This window comes from Ammospiza nelsoni, chromosome 30 (genome assembly GCF_027579445.1).
Source record: "Ammospiza nelsoni isolate bAmmNel1 chromosome 30, bAmmNel1.pri, whole genome shotgun sequence".
In the NCBI taxonomy this organism is placed as follows: domain Eukaryota; kingdom Metazoa; phylum Chordata; class Aves; order Passeriformes; family Passerellidae; genus Ammospiza; species Ammospiza nelsoni.
Genome location: NC_080662.1, coordinates 638,693 through 656,742, shown reverse-complemented (window position 1 = coordinate 656,742; position 18,050 = coordinate 638,693). Strand labels below are relative to the sequence as shown.

The window sequence follows — 18,050 nt, the reverse complement described above, 5'->3', positions numbered from 1 at the left end:
CCCAAGGTTTTAAAGGTCTTTAAACCCAGATTTTGTCTGTGTGGGGAGCAAAGATGTCCCTGCACAAATAAAGATGTCCCTGAACGTCTCTTTTGTCTGTGTGGGGAACAAAGCCGTCCCTGCACGTCTCTTCTGTCTGTATGGGGAACAAAGATTTCTCTGCACGTCTCTTCTGTCTATGGAAATAAAAATGTCCCTGCACTTCTCTTCTGCCTGTGTGGAAATAAAGATGTCCCTGCACATCTCTCTGTGTGGGGAGCAAATTTGAAGTGACAGGATGGAGGGAACGGCCTTGGGGGCAGGGTTAGGTGGGATTTTGGGTTTTGGGAAGGAATTCCTCCCTGTGGGGGTGGGATTGAATTCCCAGAGCAGCTGAAATCCCTGTAAGTGCCCAAGGCCAGGTTGGAGCCACCTGGGACACGGGGAGGTGTGGGACCCATGGTGGGGCTGGATGGGCTTTGAGGTCTCCTCCAACCCAAACCATTCCAGGATTCCCTGGGATTTTGGGGAGAAATATTGGGAGAGGGGCTGCGATGGGATTCCCAGAGCAGCTGTGGATCCCTGGCAGTGCCAAGGCCAGGCTGGATGGGGTCTGGAGCACCCTGGGGCAGTGAAACTGTCCCTGCCAGAGCTGGGCTGGGCTTTAGGTCCGTCCTAACCCAGCCCGGGCTGGGATTCCATTCCGTGCTGGGATTCCATTCCGTGCTGGGATTCCATTCCGTGCTGCAGATTTTGTGGCCACGAGATGGCATTCTCCGAGCTTATCTCACCAAGGAAAAGCAGAGCTTGCCGTTTTCAATAATAACAATAATAATTAAAGGGAAGGGGGGGAAGCCACAAACCCTCCCTGCGTTTGCTGAAGCCCGTGACAAAGCGAGAGGAGGAGGAGGAGGAGGCTGCTCCTGGCAAACAATGGTGCTGCTCCCCCAGAGCTGCCGGGGACACTGAGGGTCGAGTCCCTTTAAAAAGAAAAAAAGTGAAATACAGTATTGTGCATCTTGAAATCCGAAACCGAGAAACAGCGGCGCGAGGGAAACAAGGGGGAAGGAAAGCCTGGCAATTCCTGCGGACAGCTGCTGCGAGCGGAGTTTTCAGGAATACAATTCACACCGAAACCTCCCGGGGGTCGCTGGATGGCTTTTGTGGAGAAACCTGGGAAATAAAGCAGCCTCGGAAGAAGAGATTTTTTTTTTTTTTTCTTTTTCTCCTCCTCTGTGGATATAATGGCCACTGCAAAGCAGAGCGTCTGGAGGTTTGGTTTGCAGTGCGCCTTGCTCGCCGTTTGCAGCCTCACCTGCGCTGGGCACGGCGGGCGGAGAGAGCACGGAGGTCCTGCCTGCTACGGAGGGTTCGATCTGTATTTCATCCTGGACAAGTGAGTCCCGCCTGCTTTGTTCGTTCCGCCGGGCTCTGGGCTGGGACGAGGAGATTTCCCCTGGGTTTGGGGTTTGCGGGAGTCCCCGCGTCCCCGGGGCACCTCGCGGCTCCCGCTGCTTGCTGTGTTATTGCTGTGGTGGCTCCGGTGCCCAAATCCCTTTGTGCCCCGTGATGGCATCGTTGTGGGTTTTACAGGGCGGGAGCTTTGTGTGCGCTGAGCTCGAGTGTGTTGGTTAAAGCAGCGCCTAAAGAGCGCAGAATTGGCCCTGGAGAGACCAATTCCAGGGCTGGGATGTGCAGGGAGTGCAGAATTGTTCCTGCAGGGAGTGCAGAATTGGCCCTGGAGACACTAATTCCAGGCTGGGATGTGCAGGGAGTGCAGAATTGGCCCTGGAGACACTAATTCCAGGCTGGGATGTGCAGGGAGTGCAGAATTGGCCCTGGAGACACTAATTCCAGGCTGGGATGTGCAGGGAGGGCAGAATTGTTCCTTCAGACACCAGTTCCAGGGCTGGGAACATGCAGGGAGGGCAGAATTGTTCCTTCAGACACCAGTTCCACGGCTGGGAACATGCAGGGAGTGCAGAATTGTTCCTGCAGACACCAGTTCCAGGGCTGGGAACATGCAGGGAGTGCAGAATTGTTCCTTCAGACACCAGTTCCAGGGCTGGGATGTGCAGGGAGTGCAGAACTGTTCCTGCAGGCACAAATTCCAGGGCTGGGAACATGCAGGGAGTGCAGAATTGCTCCTTCAGACACCAGTTCCAGGGCTGGGAACATGCAGGGAATGCAGAATTGTCCCTGCAGGGAGTGCAGAATTGTTCCTGCAGCACCAATTCCAGGGCTGGGATATCGCAGGGAGTTCTGCCCATGCCCACAGCTCCCAGAGAGGGGCTGCTCCCCTCAGAGAGGGCTGAATTCAGCTGCTGGGATGGAGAGCAGCCCATTTAAAGAGCTTCATCTGCCCGAGCTGAGTCACACTTTCTTTGTTTCTTCTGTTAATCAAACGCATATTTTGCCTGTTTAGCTGTTTGTGCTGCAGATAACTTCCTGCCTCACTTTTTCATCACTAACTGTGGCAGTGTCACCTCCTTGGCGCTGCACCAGTGCTGCTTTTCGCAGATGGGGATGGAGCAATGTGGAATCGTTTTGTGCTGAGCTTTGGAAAGCTCCTTACTAAAGCAATACAGCAATTAAAAAAAAAGAAAGGAAAAAACCTTAAAAAATCCTAGCTGAAATAGGTGTCCTGATTTTCTCCATCAAGAGCAGTTCTTTCGAAGCAAAGGCTTGGAAATGGTGGAGGTGCTGCCTGCCAGAGCCATGGCACTGACATTAATAACCATAAATTTCAGAGGCAGGAAAGTGTTTGCACGTTGCCAGAAGCGCTCCCAGACGAAGTTTCTGCCTGATCCTCTGGAGTGTTTTGCAGTAGCTCCCACATTCCATCAGCAGAAATTACTTGGAATTACATAACCCTTTATTACAAAATCCTGGGCAAAACCCAGCGCTGAGACACTGCCTGCTCCAGAGTGCCAGTGCTCCTGATGCTCCACCTTTTAATTAATGCAAGGACTATAAACCTCATAGCAGTGATGCCCAGCTTCCCTTGGTCAAAACCATAAATCCTTGAGGTGATGTTCATCTTCCTTTCTCAAGCTGCTTTTCTCTGCTTTATTAAGGTGTGAGATAAGTGTGTTTCCTTTATATATATTCCAAAGCTATAGTTTCAAGGATACAAGCAATATTCTAAAATTATACTTCAAAAGGTTATTATTGCAGAGCTTTTTATGGATTAAACGCAAGTAAAGAGCAACATCCTTAACGCTTTAATTCCAATGCTCCTAAATCAACAAGGGTTAATTGCAAACAAAATATAGGTTCATAGGCTTTTTCCATGGTTTATTTTCCTCAGTTATTGTTAGAATTGGCAGCTATCCCACTGTCACTCTCCACACATATGGCAATCACAAATACACACATTGACACGAAACACAGCTTTGCATTTCTCAGATGAGCATTCCTGGTGGAAGGAATGGGCAGGAGCTCCCTTCCAGCTGGGACCCAGTGAGTGCCTGCAGCACTCTGCGCTCTGTCTGCTGATTAATGGAAATTAAGGCACGGCTGCTTGTTTGTTAGTTGTTTTCCTGCACAACCCCTGCCAGCCAGGAGGAGAGGAATGTCCTGAGGGGTTTGTCCTGCTCTGACCTGAGCCCCGTGGATCTGTGCTGGCAGCGAGCTGTGTGCTGTGGCACGAGATATCAGCATTTCCTCCAAGGATTGCATCACCCCTCAGAGCCTCCGTGCTCCGGAGGCCTTTCACAATTGCTCCTGCAGGGTTTGGGAGGGCAGAGGATGCTTTTGGGCTCGTTGGTGTTGGTTTTGAGGAGCTCAATAAAGGGATGCTGCACAGCTTCTTAGGTAAATGGCATCTCTGGGACTTATAGCCCAAACCCAGCAAGCTTAAGGAGATCTTTGGATCAACACCAGCCCCTGAACCAAGTGTCTCCATGTCCTCCTGCCAGCTGCAGAGCCCTTCACTCGCATGAGACCTTGGTGTCAGAGTTGGGGCTGGATTCTGTGCAATCCCTCCTGGATTGTGACTGGACAAAGCCACAGGTGCAGAAATGGAAAAGTGGAGTCTAAAAAGTGCAAGAAGGACCAAGTCTAGGGAGGCTTGAGCAGCTTCAGGTGCAGCTTTGGGTTCTGGAGCACCCTGTCCCAGCGAGGAGGAGGAGGGCACTGCTGAAGGAGCCACTGCAGGGTCTCTCTCCACACCTGACAGGTACAAAAGGCCAGAGCAGGTGGCCACAGAAGGTCTCACTCTCCTGTTAAAGAGAATGGTTTACTTGGGTTTTGTAGCCATGATTTTTTCTGAAAAATCCTTTCCTTGGGATTTTTCCTCCTGAGAAGCTGAGGGGCCTCAGGAACACAATGTAAACAATGGTTATCTGCTGCTGTGGAATGCAACAGATGCATCTGTGATTGGTCTCATGTGGTTGTTTCTAATTAATGGCCAATCACTGTCTGGCTGTCTCAGACTCTCTGGTCAGTCTCAAGCCTTTGTTATCATTCTTGTTTTTCTATTTTTAGCCAGCCTTCTGATGAAATCCTTTCTTCTATTCTTTTAGTATAGTTTTAATGTAATAAATATCATAAAATAATAAATCAGCCTTCTGAAACATGGAGTCAGATCCTCGTCTCTTCCCTCATCCTCAGACCCCTGTGAACACGGTCACAGGGTTTAATTTCCATCTATTGGGCCCTCGTCCAGAAGAGATCTTGGCATCCTCAGGACGAGCCTTTTCTTCAATTGCAAGTTCACAGCATCAGCCCATTCAGCTGCAAAGCCTTGGCTCACCGCTCGTCTCGGCTCTTTGGGGAATATGAGGAGAGAACTATTTGAAAATTGGCTTTTCTTATCTTACAGTTGGACTCTAGAAACGCTCGTCCTGCTCAGAGCTCTTGGCCTGGCTCCCTGTGCAAAGGGAGTGTCATTTACAGTGTGGCTGCTGAGTGACACAGCTCAGGGAGGTGGCACTGCGAGCTGATGCTGCTTTTGTGAGCTTTGCTCTGGCTGCAGAAATCCTGGTTGTGTTGGGCTGGTCCATTTTTATTGGTTGTGTTTGGTTTGCCCATTTTTGTTGGTTGTGCTTGGGTTTGTCCATTTTGTTGGTTGTGCTTGGGTTTGCCCATTTTTGTTGGTTGTGCTTGGGTTTGCCCATTTTTGTTGGTTGTGCTGGGTTTGTCCATTTTTGTTGGTTGGCTTGGGTTTGCCAGTTTTTGATGGTTCTGTTGGGTTTGTCCATTTTTATTGTTTTTATTGGGTTTGTCCATTTTACGCTGAGTGAAGAGCATGAGAATTCTGAAGTGTGATTCAGAAATTGCATTTGGGCAGGGGCTGCTGCTCCCAGCTCCTTATGCCTGCCACCAGCTGGGTCAGGAAATGTGGGAATCTCCCCTGAGGTGCTTTTGGGAGGGGAATTTTTGGTCTAAAGCAACCGAAACAAGCATTAATTGGTTTCTGATTAACCAACCTTGCCTCTCCAAGCCTTCTGGAAACTGATGTGACCCTTGCTATAAATTCAGGTGGTTTTTATGCCTCACCACCTAAAGACAATAAAAACTTCTTTTCCAGGCCAGTTGTAGGAAATTATTTGGGCCTGGAGTGCCTGTGGAATTCAAGCTCTCTGAGTTATCCCATCCATCCAGGGGGAATTTGCACCTGGGGCTGAGCCCTGTGTGTCTCTGTTCTATCAATTTGGGGGTTGAGTTTCCTGTCTGAGAGCAACTCCTGATGTTGTCACCCCTCACCTCTTATGATTCTAATTTTCCCACTGCCTGTGGTTTAATTGGTTTATCGAGAGCTTGGCTATTGGTGTTCCTTTGTTCCTTTTTAATAAACATTTGTGTGGGGAAGGAGCCCTTGTGCCATGTCCTGAGGAAAGAAAGAAATGAAGAATTCAGCACTAAAAGCATTTGCTGAGGGTCCTGCCTGCTCTGCCTCTCCCCCAGCATGAAATAACTTATAATAAATAGCAATAAACCACAGCTTTACATCCTGTGGTTTATTCTCTGAGCAGCCAGGCTGGGGACCTGCTCTGCCTCTCCATTGGCATTAAATAAATAAAAATAAACAGCAATAAACCACAGCTGTGTATCCTGGGTTTATTTCTGAGCAGCCTGAGGACCTGCTCTGCCTCTGCCCTGGCACTCCCAGAGCTGAGCCAGGACAGCTCCTTTGCCTTTTCTTCCTGGGAAGTGAAAAACCATCTCAAACCTTCACCCTTTCTTCCTCAGGCTGCAGACCAATGAATTTCTGTTGGAGCTGGAATGGTTATTTCCCATGTAAATATTTCTAATTGTACTCAATGAATTGAATAAGTGATGACACGTTTATTTTCCAACTCCAGGAAAGAAGTTTTTTTTCCAATATTAATATTCCAGTGTTCACAGATGTGTTTATGCCAGAAGGGGCATTTTGTGCTGAAAGATTCTGATTAACCTATTTTTTTCCTTGTTCTTACAACATAAAGAAGAATAATCCAACCCCGTTACATCCTGTGGTTTATTCTCCTGAGGAGCAGAATGAGTTTGTTTTGTCTTTAGCTGAGGTGTGGAAGGATTAACCAGAGCAGCTGAAACGTGGATTGAGGTGTTTTACTTCTCATGGGCTCTGGCACAGTGGAAACTCTGGAGGAGTTCAACAATCTGTTCCTCCAAGTGCATGTAATTCTCAGAACACACTTGGGCTGCAAGCTCTGTGTAATGGTTTGGAGGTGAGTGGGTGGAATTAATCTAAAACATTGTGCAGAGGCAGCTCCTCACTCTCACAGGGTTTATTTGTTTGGTTCAGGCTGTGTTAAAGCCCAGCTTAAGTGCCAAGGGCAGCCCCAAACCCTCGATGGAGTGTGCAGCCATGACATTTTCTGAAAAATCCTTTCTTAGGACTTTTCCTCCTGAGAAGCTGAGGGGCCTCAGGAACAAAATGCAAACAATGGTTATCTGCTGCTGTGGAATGCAACAGGTGCATCTGGGATTGGTCTCATGTTGGTTGTTTTTAATTAATGGCCAATCACAGTGAGCTGGATCAGACTCTCTGTCCGAGCCACAAACCTTTGTTATCGTTCCTTTCTATTCTTAGCTTAGCCAGCCTTCTGATGAAATCCTTTCTTCTATTCTTTTAGTATAGTTTTAATATATATTATATATTAATTAAATATTAAAACAATAAATTATATATTCTATTATATATAATAATTATATATTAAAACAAATTATATACTATTATAAAATATTAACAATATTTTATAAAATATTAGTAGTATTATAATGTCATAATATAATAAAAATATTTATAATTTTATAATTTACAATTATTTATACTATTTATAGAATATTAATATTTATAAAATATTATAAATTGAATAATATTATAGAATTATAGAAATATAATAAGTTATTAATAATAATTTTATGTTAAGATAATACATCAAGTCTTCTGAAACATGGAGTCAACATTCTCATCTCTTCCCTCATCCTGGGACCCCTGTGAGCACCGTCACAGGAGCGGGAATTATTTTGATTTTAAGTTGAGTGGGAAATGTCAGTCCCAGCTTGATGTCTCTGGATGAAGAGCAGTGAGTGCTGAACAGAGGAGATGCCTCCCTGGGCAGTGTGGGCAGAGCAGTGACCCTGACGTGTCTGTCTGTCTGTCTGTCACCCCTGTGTCCCCAGGTCAGGCAGTGTCCTGCACCACTGGAACGAGATCTATCACTTTGTGGAGCACCTGGCCAGGAAGTTCATCAGGTAAGTAAAGTTCTGAAATCCCCAGGGAAATCTGGGGCTGCCAGCCCAGCCCCTCCTGTGCTGCTCCATGGGGAAATGTGGTGCACAAAGGGCTCACCCTCCATTCACTGCTGCTCCCCACGCTCCTGTTCTGAGGGCCAGGGGGAGATAAAACAATTCCATGTATTCCTGCCTGCCTTCCCTGGCTCAGACCTGTGGGGAGATAAAACAATTCCATGTATTCCTGCCTGCCTTCCCTGGCTCAGACCTGTGGGGAGATAAAACAATTCCATGTATTCCTGCCTGCCTTCCCTGGCTCAGACCTGTGGGGAGATAAAACAATTCCATGTATTCCTGCCTGCCTTCCCTGGCTCAGACCTGCGGGAGATAAAACAATTCCATGTATTCCTGCCTTTCTGGCTTTAACAATCCCAGGTTTCACAAGGATTCCCTGAGGTTTCCCTGGGCTAGCAAAGCCCAGGGCTGAACACGTTTCCATCCTGCTGGGCTGGGTGTGATTGTGTCACATTAATTCCCTTTTTTCTCTCCTCCAGCCCTCAGCTGAGGATGTCCTTCATTGTCTTTTCAACCAGAGGGACGATTCTGATGAGGTTAACAGAAGACAGGTAAGGAGAGGTTTAAAGTCAACAGCAGCTTCTGTGTGCTTTTGTCAGAGGAGCAGAGGCTCAGTGCCTGTGGAACATCCTCAGGGATGAAAATCCCTTCCCACAAAAGCAGCTTGGAAGGCAGAGGTGCAACCCACACCCCTGGCTGGGGGGGCAGTGAGATTTCCTCAGGGCCTGAAGGTGTGGCACAGCCAAAAAGAGTTTGGGGTGGGTTTTGTGGCAATACCAGATTGCCTTGTTTGTCAAGGGTGTCCCTGCCACTCCCTTACAGAGCCCCATGTTAATCCCAGAAAAATCTATGGGATGGATTATTCTATTTTATTTTTTCATTTATTTTACTTTTAGTTATTTTTCCTTTTTAATATTTTGTGTTGTTTATTTTATTTTTTAAATGTTTTATTTTATTTTTATTTTATTTTAATTATTCTGCCTTGCAAGGAGAGCTGGATGAGGTCCCTAAATCTCTCTCGCTTCCTCTGTTCACTCCACTGCCACGTGGAGCAGGAATATATGTTCCACATGTGTGGGGTGTGTAAGCCAGCATGTGTTTTACATCTCAGATGGCTGGGATCACATTCCAGAGGGGAGGGAGCTGGCTGCCTTCCTGCAGAGCAGTGCACCCTCACTGGGCATCTCCTGCAGGACAGGGCTGGGAGGATGGACCAGCCTGGGGAGGCACTGGGTGACTCTGGTTCCCAATCTCTGTGCCCGGCATGCCAGGACAGCCTGGGGGCATCACCCACCTGTGCTTGGTGCCAGGACACCTTGGTGGCTTTGCTCCTGGGTGTCACACTTCCACCAGGATGCCCTGGTCCTTTGCTCCTGGGTGTCACAGTGCCTGCCAGGACACCCTGGTGGCTTTGTCCTGGGTGTCGCAGTGCCACCAGGACATCCTAGTGGCTTTGCCTGCCAGGACACCCTGGTGGCTTTCTCCTGGGTGTCACACAGTGCCAGCCAGGACATCCTGGTTCCATCACCCACCTCTGCTGGGTTCCAGAACAGCCTGGTGGCTTTCTCCTGCCAGGACACCCTGGTGGCTTTGCCCGTCAGGACACCCTGGTCCTTTGCTCCTGGATGTCACAGTGCCACCAGGACACCCTGGGTCCATCACCCGCCTGTGCTGGGTGCCAGGACACCCTGGTGGCTTTGTCCTGGATGTCACAGTGCCACCAGGACACCCTGGGTCCATCACCCACCTGTGCTGGGTGCCAGGACACCCTGGTGGCTTTCCCCCTGGGTGTCGCAGTGCCACCAGGACGCCTCGGTGGCGTTCTGCTGGGTGTCTCTCACAGCCCTGCCTTCCTCGCAGGGAGCAGATCCGGCAGGGCCTGGAGGAGCTGCAGAAGGTGCTGCCAGGAGGGGACACGTACATGCACGAAGGATTTGAGAGGGTAACGGGGCCAGGGGCTGTCTCTGCTCCCCGGGGGCTGCGCAACCCTTGGGAATTCCTGCTGGGGGAGAGGGACCCTGTCCCTCTGCAGGGCTGGGGCTGCAAACTCTGCTCATTCCTTCATTTCTGCCTGGGGAAGGCAGTGGCGCTGGGTCTGTGTCCAGCAGGGTGGGAAGGGGTCAGTCCCACCTGGGCTGGGTGGGCTGAGGCCACAGCTCACGCCTGGGGTGCCCAAAGGACTGCAGACCTTATTGTCTTCTCCTCCTGGGCATGGTTCTGACATTTTTACGTATTTTTACCAGCTCAGGTTTTGACATTTTTACATATTTTTACAGGCTCGGGGGTTTCTCTAAAGCTGAGCTCCTGCACTGCCTCCCACGTGGGGATTTGGGAAGGGTTTGAAGTGTTCAAGTGCTGCCCCATCCCTGAAACGGGAGCACACGGACTGAGCTGTTGGTGTATTTGCAGCTGGGATAGCTGATCTGGGGCTGCTGAGGAATATTTGGCACTGATGTTTGGGAATATTTATTTAGGAATATTTAAGAATTCTTATTTAGGAATATTTCTTTAGGAATATTTAGGAATCTTTAGGAATATTTATTCAGGAATATTTAGGAATATTTATTTGGGGATATTTAGGAATATTTATTTAGGAATATTAGCCTGGGATGTTTCTCAGGGGGGGTGAAAGGGGATGGGGTTTCCAGAGAGGAGAGCAGTGGGACACAGCTCTGGGGCTGCTTTGGCTGATGGATGAACAAACCGATTGTTGATTTATTACTGACAATCTTCTGATCTGATTTCAGGCCAGTGAGCAGATTTACCACGAGAATGTTCATGGTGAGAGGCCCTTCTTGATCCACTGAATGTTTGGTTTTTTTCTCTTTCTTTTTGATTGATAACTTTAACAGATGTAAAAAAAAAAATAAATGCAGCTTTGCTGTGGGAAGGGTGGGGGTGTCTCCTGTTCTTGCAGGGACTGGTGCAGACAACTGGAAAAATGTCCTTTCCTTCCCTGTAATGGATGTAAAATCTTTCTGGTTTGCAAGGGAAGGCTGCAAAGGTTTTATGATGTTCCTGAAATGTTGCTCAGGGATCTTGAAGATTTTTAGGCCCTTTCCCCACTATCTTTGTTTAAATCCCAATTGAGCTTTTTGTCACCAGCTGGAAAAGCCCCTCTGGATTTCTGGTACTGAGAGCAGGAATAAAACCAGGAGCTAACTGGGAGCAAATTGGGATTTTTGGTGGCTGCAGCCTCATTCCCTGGCCTGGAATGCCACCAGGATGTTCTTGAGATGGTTTAGCAAACCAAAGAATATTTTCTGGGGTGGTTTTGCAAACCAAAAGGTGCTTTCTGAGGTGGTTTAGCAAACCCAAGGATGCTCTTTGAGGTGGTTTTGCAAACCCAAGGATGCTTTCTGAGATGGTTTAACAAACCCAAGGATGCTCTCTGAGGTGGTTTAGCAAACCAAAAGGTGCTTTCTGAGGTGGTTTAACAAACCCAAGGATGCTTTTTGAGGTGGTTTTGCAAACCCAAGGATGCTTTCTGAGATGGTTTATCAAACCCAAGGATGCTTTCTGGGGTGGTTTAACAAACCCAAGGATGCTTTCTGAGGTGGTTTAGCAAAGCCAGCACTAAGGAGGTTTGTGTGTTCAGGTTACAGGACTGCCAGTGTCATCATTGCACTGACAGATGGGGAGCTCCACGAGGATCTGTTTTTCTACTCTGAGAGGGAGGTAAGTGGCTTTATTTCATGGCCAGGGAGGCAGGGGAATGCAGAGGATGAGGAGAAGCTTTTTCCCAGTGAGAAATCTCCACTTGGGTGCTCTGCAGACAGGAACCCAAAGGACAACACCCTGAGCCACCCCAGCTGAGGCTGCTCAGGGGGAAGGAGAGGGGTTAAAACCTCCAGTTCAAAATAAACACAGGAGGACAAATTGTTCACAGCTGAAAACTCTCAGCGTTTACTGGATTGTTCTGGGAAATGCTGAATATTCTCACTTTCACTTTGCTTTTCTCCCCTCACACAAAGTCAGGACTGCAGAGGGAGGGTGGTGGCTTCTGCCACATCAGAAACTCCCTCAGATCAGCCAGCCTGGCATTGACACAAACATCCCTGGGGTTCAAGCACACGTTCTCAGCATCCCCAATGTTCCTTTGGATATTCTCCCTGCAGAGATGAGCAATTGGCCCTTGCCAGTCAAACCAGGGTGACCTAAACTTGGCAGAGGGAATTTCTGCATGGGTTTGCTATGGACAGAGCTTTCCCTCTCAGTCTGTCCAAAGGGCAGCATTAAATCCAACAGCAACAACAAGAATTGGGTTTGTAGAGTAAAACCAACATTTGTCCTTACTTTGTACATCTCACAGAACTTTTCTGCTGACCAATCTCATGGCTCCTGCTTAGCTCTAATCACAGTTCTGCTGTCCCTGAGGCCTGCCTTTGCAGCTTTTCTGTGATTTTAAGGGTTCCCCACCGTTGGTGACCCTGCTGTGCCCCTGTCCCCTGCAGGCCAACCGCTCCAGGGACCTGGGGGCCACCGTGTACTGCGTGGGGGTGAAGGACTTCAACGAGACCCAGGTGAGACCCCAGCCCTGGCAGCCTGCAGGAGGCTCCTCCTCATCACCACAGAGGTTCTCAATGCTCCCTGAGCCCTTCCAACCTCCACAAAGCATCCCCTGGTGTCTGCCTGGCTCCTCCCTGAACACAGGCCCAGTAAAAAAAATCCCTGTCCTGACAGGAGAGCTGGATCAGGCCAATTTCAAGGAATTTTGGAAGAGTTAAGGTTGGAAAATGCCTCCATGATTATGGAGTCCAACCTGTTTTGGGTTTGCCCTAAAGATCATTAGCCCCTGGGTACCAGTGAAAACCATGTTGTGCCTTGTCTCCAAATCCTTTCTGATCCCTGATCTGAGAAATCCCTGATTTACAAACAAACCAGGCTAACAGGACAAACATTTTCCTGCCCAATAAACCACCTGTGGTTTATTCCCTGTGTTGCCTCGCAGGGGCACCCCAGAGAGAGCAGCTGAGCATTGGAGGGTTTTATTTGCAATCTGGGGAAGCGTTAATTATCTGCCTGCAGGCTAATTGATGTCCCCCTCTGCATTTCTGTTCCGTTTGTCCCCCTGTGGCAGCTCGCCCGGATTGCTGACAGCAGAGACCACGTGTTCCCTGTCAACGATGGCTTTGAGGCCCTGCAGGGCATCATCGACTCTGTGAGTATTGCCACCCACTGGTTGCACTCCTGAGCTTGGGTTTTCCTGTGATCACCAGAGCCCGCTGGAAAATAATTCACTGCATCGCTCAGGCCAAGGGGAGCAGCCTTGGTCTGTGCTCAAATGCTGCTTTGGGGTGGAATTTGTCAATAGGGCCCAGTTTCCCCATTCCTGTGGTGCCTGGGGGAGGCTGGGCTAGAGCAGAGTTACAGAATAAAGCAGGGATTGATTAAAAGGATCTCCTGCATGGATCCACCTTGGGCAGCACCAGAGCCCAGCCAGGGCTGCGCCCAGAATGAACCAAAATGGGCACAAAATGAACCCAAGATGAACCAAAATGGAGCCAGGATGAACCAAAATGGGCGCAAAATGAACCCAAGATGAACCAAAATGGACACAAAATGAACCCAAGATGAACCAAAATGGAGCCAGGATGAACCAAAATGGGCACAAAATGAACCCAAGATGAACCAAAATGGAGCCAGGATGAACCAAAATGGGTGCAAAATGAACCCAAGATGAACCAAAATGGGTGCAAAATGAACCCAAGATGAACCAAAATGGGCACAAAGTGAACCCAAGATGAACCAAAATGGGCACAAAATGAACCCAGGATGAACCAAAATGGGCAACAGGTCACAAGGTCTGTCACTTTTACAAGTTCTGCTCTATTTACATATTGGAGTTAATTTCCTAATTACAGATTTAGGTTATGAAGTCCCATCCTCCTTGTGTTCTCTCTTCATTCCACCATGTTTATGTTCTTGGGCCTGAGATTTGGGTGGTTGTCCTTGGTCCCCAGCTAGAGAAGGAATTGCTTTGTCTTCCTACCCTGTGAAGAGAGTTTCCCCCCCATTTTTCCCCCAATTTTTCCCCCCAGTTTTCCCAGTGCTCTTTCATTTATTTCATTTATTTCATTTATTTCATTTATTTCAGAGAGCAGCACAACAACAACAGCAGCACAGCAATGCTTGGCTCCCCAGCCCTGCATTCCCTCCGCAGCTGTTTTTAATGAATCCCAGCTCTGCCTCCCCTTCCAGTTGTGATTTTTCAACCTCCAGGAGCTGCTCCAGCTGAGAGGGGAGGGAAAATTCCCGTTTTGGGAAGGAGGGAAGGGCACAGGGATGGATCCCTGCAGCAGCCTGGGAGAAGGGAAGAGGTTTTGTGGGTGAAAGGAATGGCAAGGAGGGCATTGATCACCCAGAGAATAACAGACAATCTCTGGATTCCTGGAAAATCAGGTCCCTCTTCCCTTGCCAAAAGGAGCCCTGTGCTGCAATTGTAATTTTGGTCCTTTTGCACTAATTCTGCACTTTGAGTTAGGATGTGTGCTTGGAAACTTAATCTAAATCAAAATAAATATTGCAGTTGGCACCGTGGAAGTGTTTAGGGGCAGATTTAATGGTCATGTAAAGGGGTTAGACTGGACTGGGGGATCTGCATCATCCAAATGAGACACCTGCAATTCCCCCCTCCGAGCCAGCAGGAATGTTTGTGAATGGCTGGGCAGAGGTCATTCGTCTCGAATTTAATCATGGGGGGCTTTACTTCATTTTAAAAAGTGCTGATTGTATTTTACATTCTCTGTGGTTTTCCCTTATTCTGTTTTAAATTCTTCTATTTTAAATTCTCATCTTTTAAACGCTTCTATTTTAAATTCTCCTGTTTTGAATGCTCCAGTTCTGTTCTCAGCTGCTGACTTTCTCTTTTTCCCCACCCGACAGTTCCTGTACAACCTTGTTGCTGCAAATCTCCTCTCTCCTCACCTGTCGGGCTGCACCAGCTCAGAGCATCCTCCAGCCCCCTGGTACTTCCAGCTCTGCTTTCTCAGTAAAACTTCTGTCTCAATGTTTTAAACCTTCAAATTCCTGTCTAAATGTTCCAAGAAGCAAAGCCTGGCTCTAGGAGTGGCTTTTGCAATTAGGTATAAACAAAACCCAAAAATTCTCCTTTCCTGACAGGGTTTGTTGCATTGGTTGCTGTTCTTCCCTCGCAGATGTTTCAGTTTAAAGTTGGGAAAATAGTTTTGGTGCTGGGTTTGAGTCACCCAAGGATGCTTGGCTGGCGTTTGCTGGGCTCTGGGAGCTGAGCACCCCCAGCATTATTATTATTATTATTATTATTATTATTATTATTATTATTATTATTATTATTATTATTATTATTATTATTATTATTATTAACAATAATAATAATATATTAAATACATAATAAATAAAACCTCCATAAAAATAAATAATAAGTAGTGAATATAAGTAATAACATAGATAATAAATAATGAATAATAATATATAATAAAATAAGTAATTGAATAAATAATAAATAATATATTAAATAAATAAGAACATAATTAATAAATACCTAAAAACTAAATAATTAAAATAATAAATACTATAAAGAAATAATAGCATAGATAATAATAAATAAATAATAATTAACAAGTAAATAATAACATGATAAAATAATAAATTATACCTAAAAACTAAATAATAAAATTAATGATACATAATATAAATAAATGATAACATAGATAAGAAATAATAAATAAATAAACCTAATAAAAATTAATAATAAATAGTATATATAAATAATAACATAGATAATAAATAATAGTTAATAATAATCGATAATAAAAATAAATAAATAATGAATTATAAATAAAATGAATAAACAATAAATAATGCCTCTGCTCTGAGAGCCAAGCCTGAGCCAAGCAAATCAGTGCAATAAAGTGCTTAAAGGCAGGGCCAGCCCTCCCAAGGACTCTCTGGCTGAACAGTTCAGCTTAAACTGGAGATGTTTGAGCCTGGTTTGAGTCCACACTTGAGCGATGCCCCCACAGCCCCGGGGGGCTGCAGGTAATGAGCAATAATTTCAGAATTATTGCAGAGAACGGGGCACAAAGGGGCAGGGGAGAGCCTGGCACCCTCACCCTGGCACAGCCCAGGGGGGCCCTGGGACCTGTTTGGGGGGTTCAGGGTGGGAGCCCAGGGCTGGAACTGTGCCCCAGTGTGGATTGCTCTGCGGGGTTCAGGGGTCGTTTCCACATCTCCATTTCCATCTCTGTCTCCGTGGGAACCACGCTGAGGAAATTCGCATTTTGTCTCTCTCAGATTTTGAAGAAGTCCTGCATCGAGATCCTGGCAGCAGAGCCCTCCAGCATCTGCGCAGGGGGTGAGTATGAGCCAGCCCGTGTTCTCCTTGTTGCCCAAAATACAATGTTCAGTCCATCTCTAACTGCTGGAGAGCGCCACATTCACTGATTACCAAATTTCACCTCTGTTTTGGGGTGAGTTTCTCTTTCAGGGCAGTTTGCACTGCCCCACTTCTGCCAAGTGGTGTCAAATGGGATTTTCTTACAGAAAAGGCCTGAATTCCTGCCTGAGAGGAATGAGGGGTTTGTCTTTACAAACTGTGGTGGATAAAACCAGCATTGAGAAATGAAAGGAATAATGGGAAGGATTCCACTGATTGGTGAATGGAAAAAGAATATTTGCTTTTACGAATAAACTTTGGGTTTGCTGATAAATGAAATTGGACGTTAAAGATGGAAGAAGCAATGGGGGAAAACCCCTAAATTCAGTAAGAATTAAAAATGAAAAGGGAGAGTTGTGCATTAGGGGGAAATCTTTGGGATCAGGAAGTCTGAACCTCTCAAGTACCTCAGAAATGGGGAAAAAAACCCCTAAATTCAGTAAGAATTAAAAATTAAAGGGGAGGGTTGTACATTAGAGGGGAATCTTTGGGATCAGGAAGTCTGAACCTCTCAAGTACCTCAGAAATGGGGAAAGAGAGAAGAGAAATGTGGCTGGAAATTGGGATAAAAAGGGAGGCTGCATCCTCCAAAAATCAGAGAGACCCCAGGGGATGCCCCACGGGCTCTCCCTTTGTTGGAGAAAATCAAAGGGCTCCCGTGTCTCCTTTTTGGACACAAAGCCCTGGTGTTTGTGGCTGGATGTGCTGACGCTGGATGTTTTGGCAGAGTCCTTCCAGGTGGTGGTCAGGGGGAACGGGTTCCGGCACGCCCGCAGCGTGGACAGGGTGCTGTGCAGCTTCAGGATCAACGACACCCTCACCCTCAGTAAGGAGCGCTGAAACTCCCCTCATCTGTTAAAAAAATATGGATATTGGTGTGGATATCTGGCACTGGTACCCAACTGTGACGGGCAAGAACTCTGTGACAGCTTAAAGTTAGAAAGTGTGTGTCTATTGTGGGATAGCTCCCAAACACACACTGCAGTTTACAGGTGATTACAGAGCCCTTTCATCTGTGCAAGTACTGAATACCCAAAGTAGAAATACAAATTCATGGCTTTGGTACATCCCATTCCCAATAAGGATATTGATCTGGTACCAATATCCAAAAACTCTCTAACAGTTTAGAGTTAGGAAGTGTTTGTTTATTGTGGGATAGCTCCCAAATACACACCCAATTTACAGGTGATTACAGAGCCCTTTTATCCATACAAGTATTGAATATCCAAAATACAAATGCATATTCATAACTTTGGTACATCCCATCCCCTGCTCCATATCGTAATTAGTTCAAAAGCCATTAAGCATGAGTAGTTTGTCCCTTAAAATGGGTCCCTTTGATGGTGAGGGGTCCCAAAATGAGGAAGTAAATGAAATCTTCCTCCTTCTGACCTTTCTGCCTTTTCAATGCAAATATGACAAATGAACCCTTGGTAGAACGCCCATTCCCTGTTTTCAGTTGATTTCAGAACAGAGGAGGCCACAATTGTCTTATGTTCCTAAAAACAATTGTCTTACGTTCCTAAAAAACAATTGCCTTATGTTCCTAGAAGCCATTTATCAATTCCTATATTCTTCTATAAGAATAGATTCTTATAATTCTGTATTACAAACCCAGCTAGCCAAACATTGTGCTGACAAGCAATCAATTATTAGTTAACTACTAACTCTTAACTTCATCAAGGCCTACCCATTTATTTTAGTTAACTCCCATAAAGCTTATCTCTGACTAAAACCTTAGCTCCTCTAAAATCCCTAAATTCCTTAATGTTTATGTCTCACTTTGATAGTTTTTAATAGAATAATAATAATAATAATAATAATAATAATAATAGTAAAGACTTTAAAAATATATTTATAATTTTTCCTTTCATTTAGCAGTTCCCTGGTGGGTGGG

General features: G+C 46.4%; 1 protein-coding gene across 1 annotated transcript in view; it reads left to right on the top strand.

Annotated features, from left to right (window-relative positions):
• Window positions 1–894: 894 nt before the first annotated feature.
• The window catches only part of ANTXR1 (ANTXR cell adhesion molecule 1), a 35,633-nt gene continuing 18,477 nt past the window's right edge, over window positions 895–18,050 (top strand). The window contains exons 1-10 of the mRNA XM_059490841.1: window positions 895–1,375; window positions 7,612–7,683; window positions 8,217–8,288; window positions 9,598–9,679; window positions 10,485–10,518; window positions 11,336–11,415; window positions 12,192–12,260; window positions 12,818–12,898; window positions 16,012–16,072; window positions 16,881–16,979. Of these exons, the coding sequence (XP_059346824.1) occupies window positions 1,224–1,375; window positions 7,612–7,683; window positions 8,217–8,288; window positions 9,598–9,679; window positions 10,485–10,518; window positions 11,336–11,415; window positions 12,192–12,260; window positions 12,818–12,898; window positions 16,012–16,072; window positions 16,881–16,979 (802 nt within the window). The 5' untranslated portion in view covers window positions 895–1,223. The remainder of the gene's footprint in view (window positions 1,376–7,611; window positions 7,684–8,216; window positions 8,289–9,597; window positions 9,680–10,484; window positions 10,519–11,335; window positions 11,416–12,191; window positions 12,261–12,817; window positions 12,899–16,011; window positions 16,073–16,880; window positions 16,980–18,050) is intronic.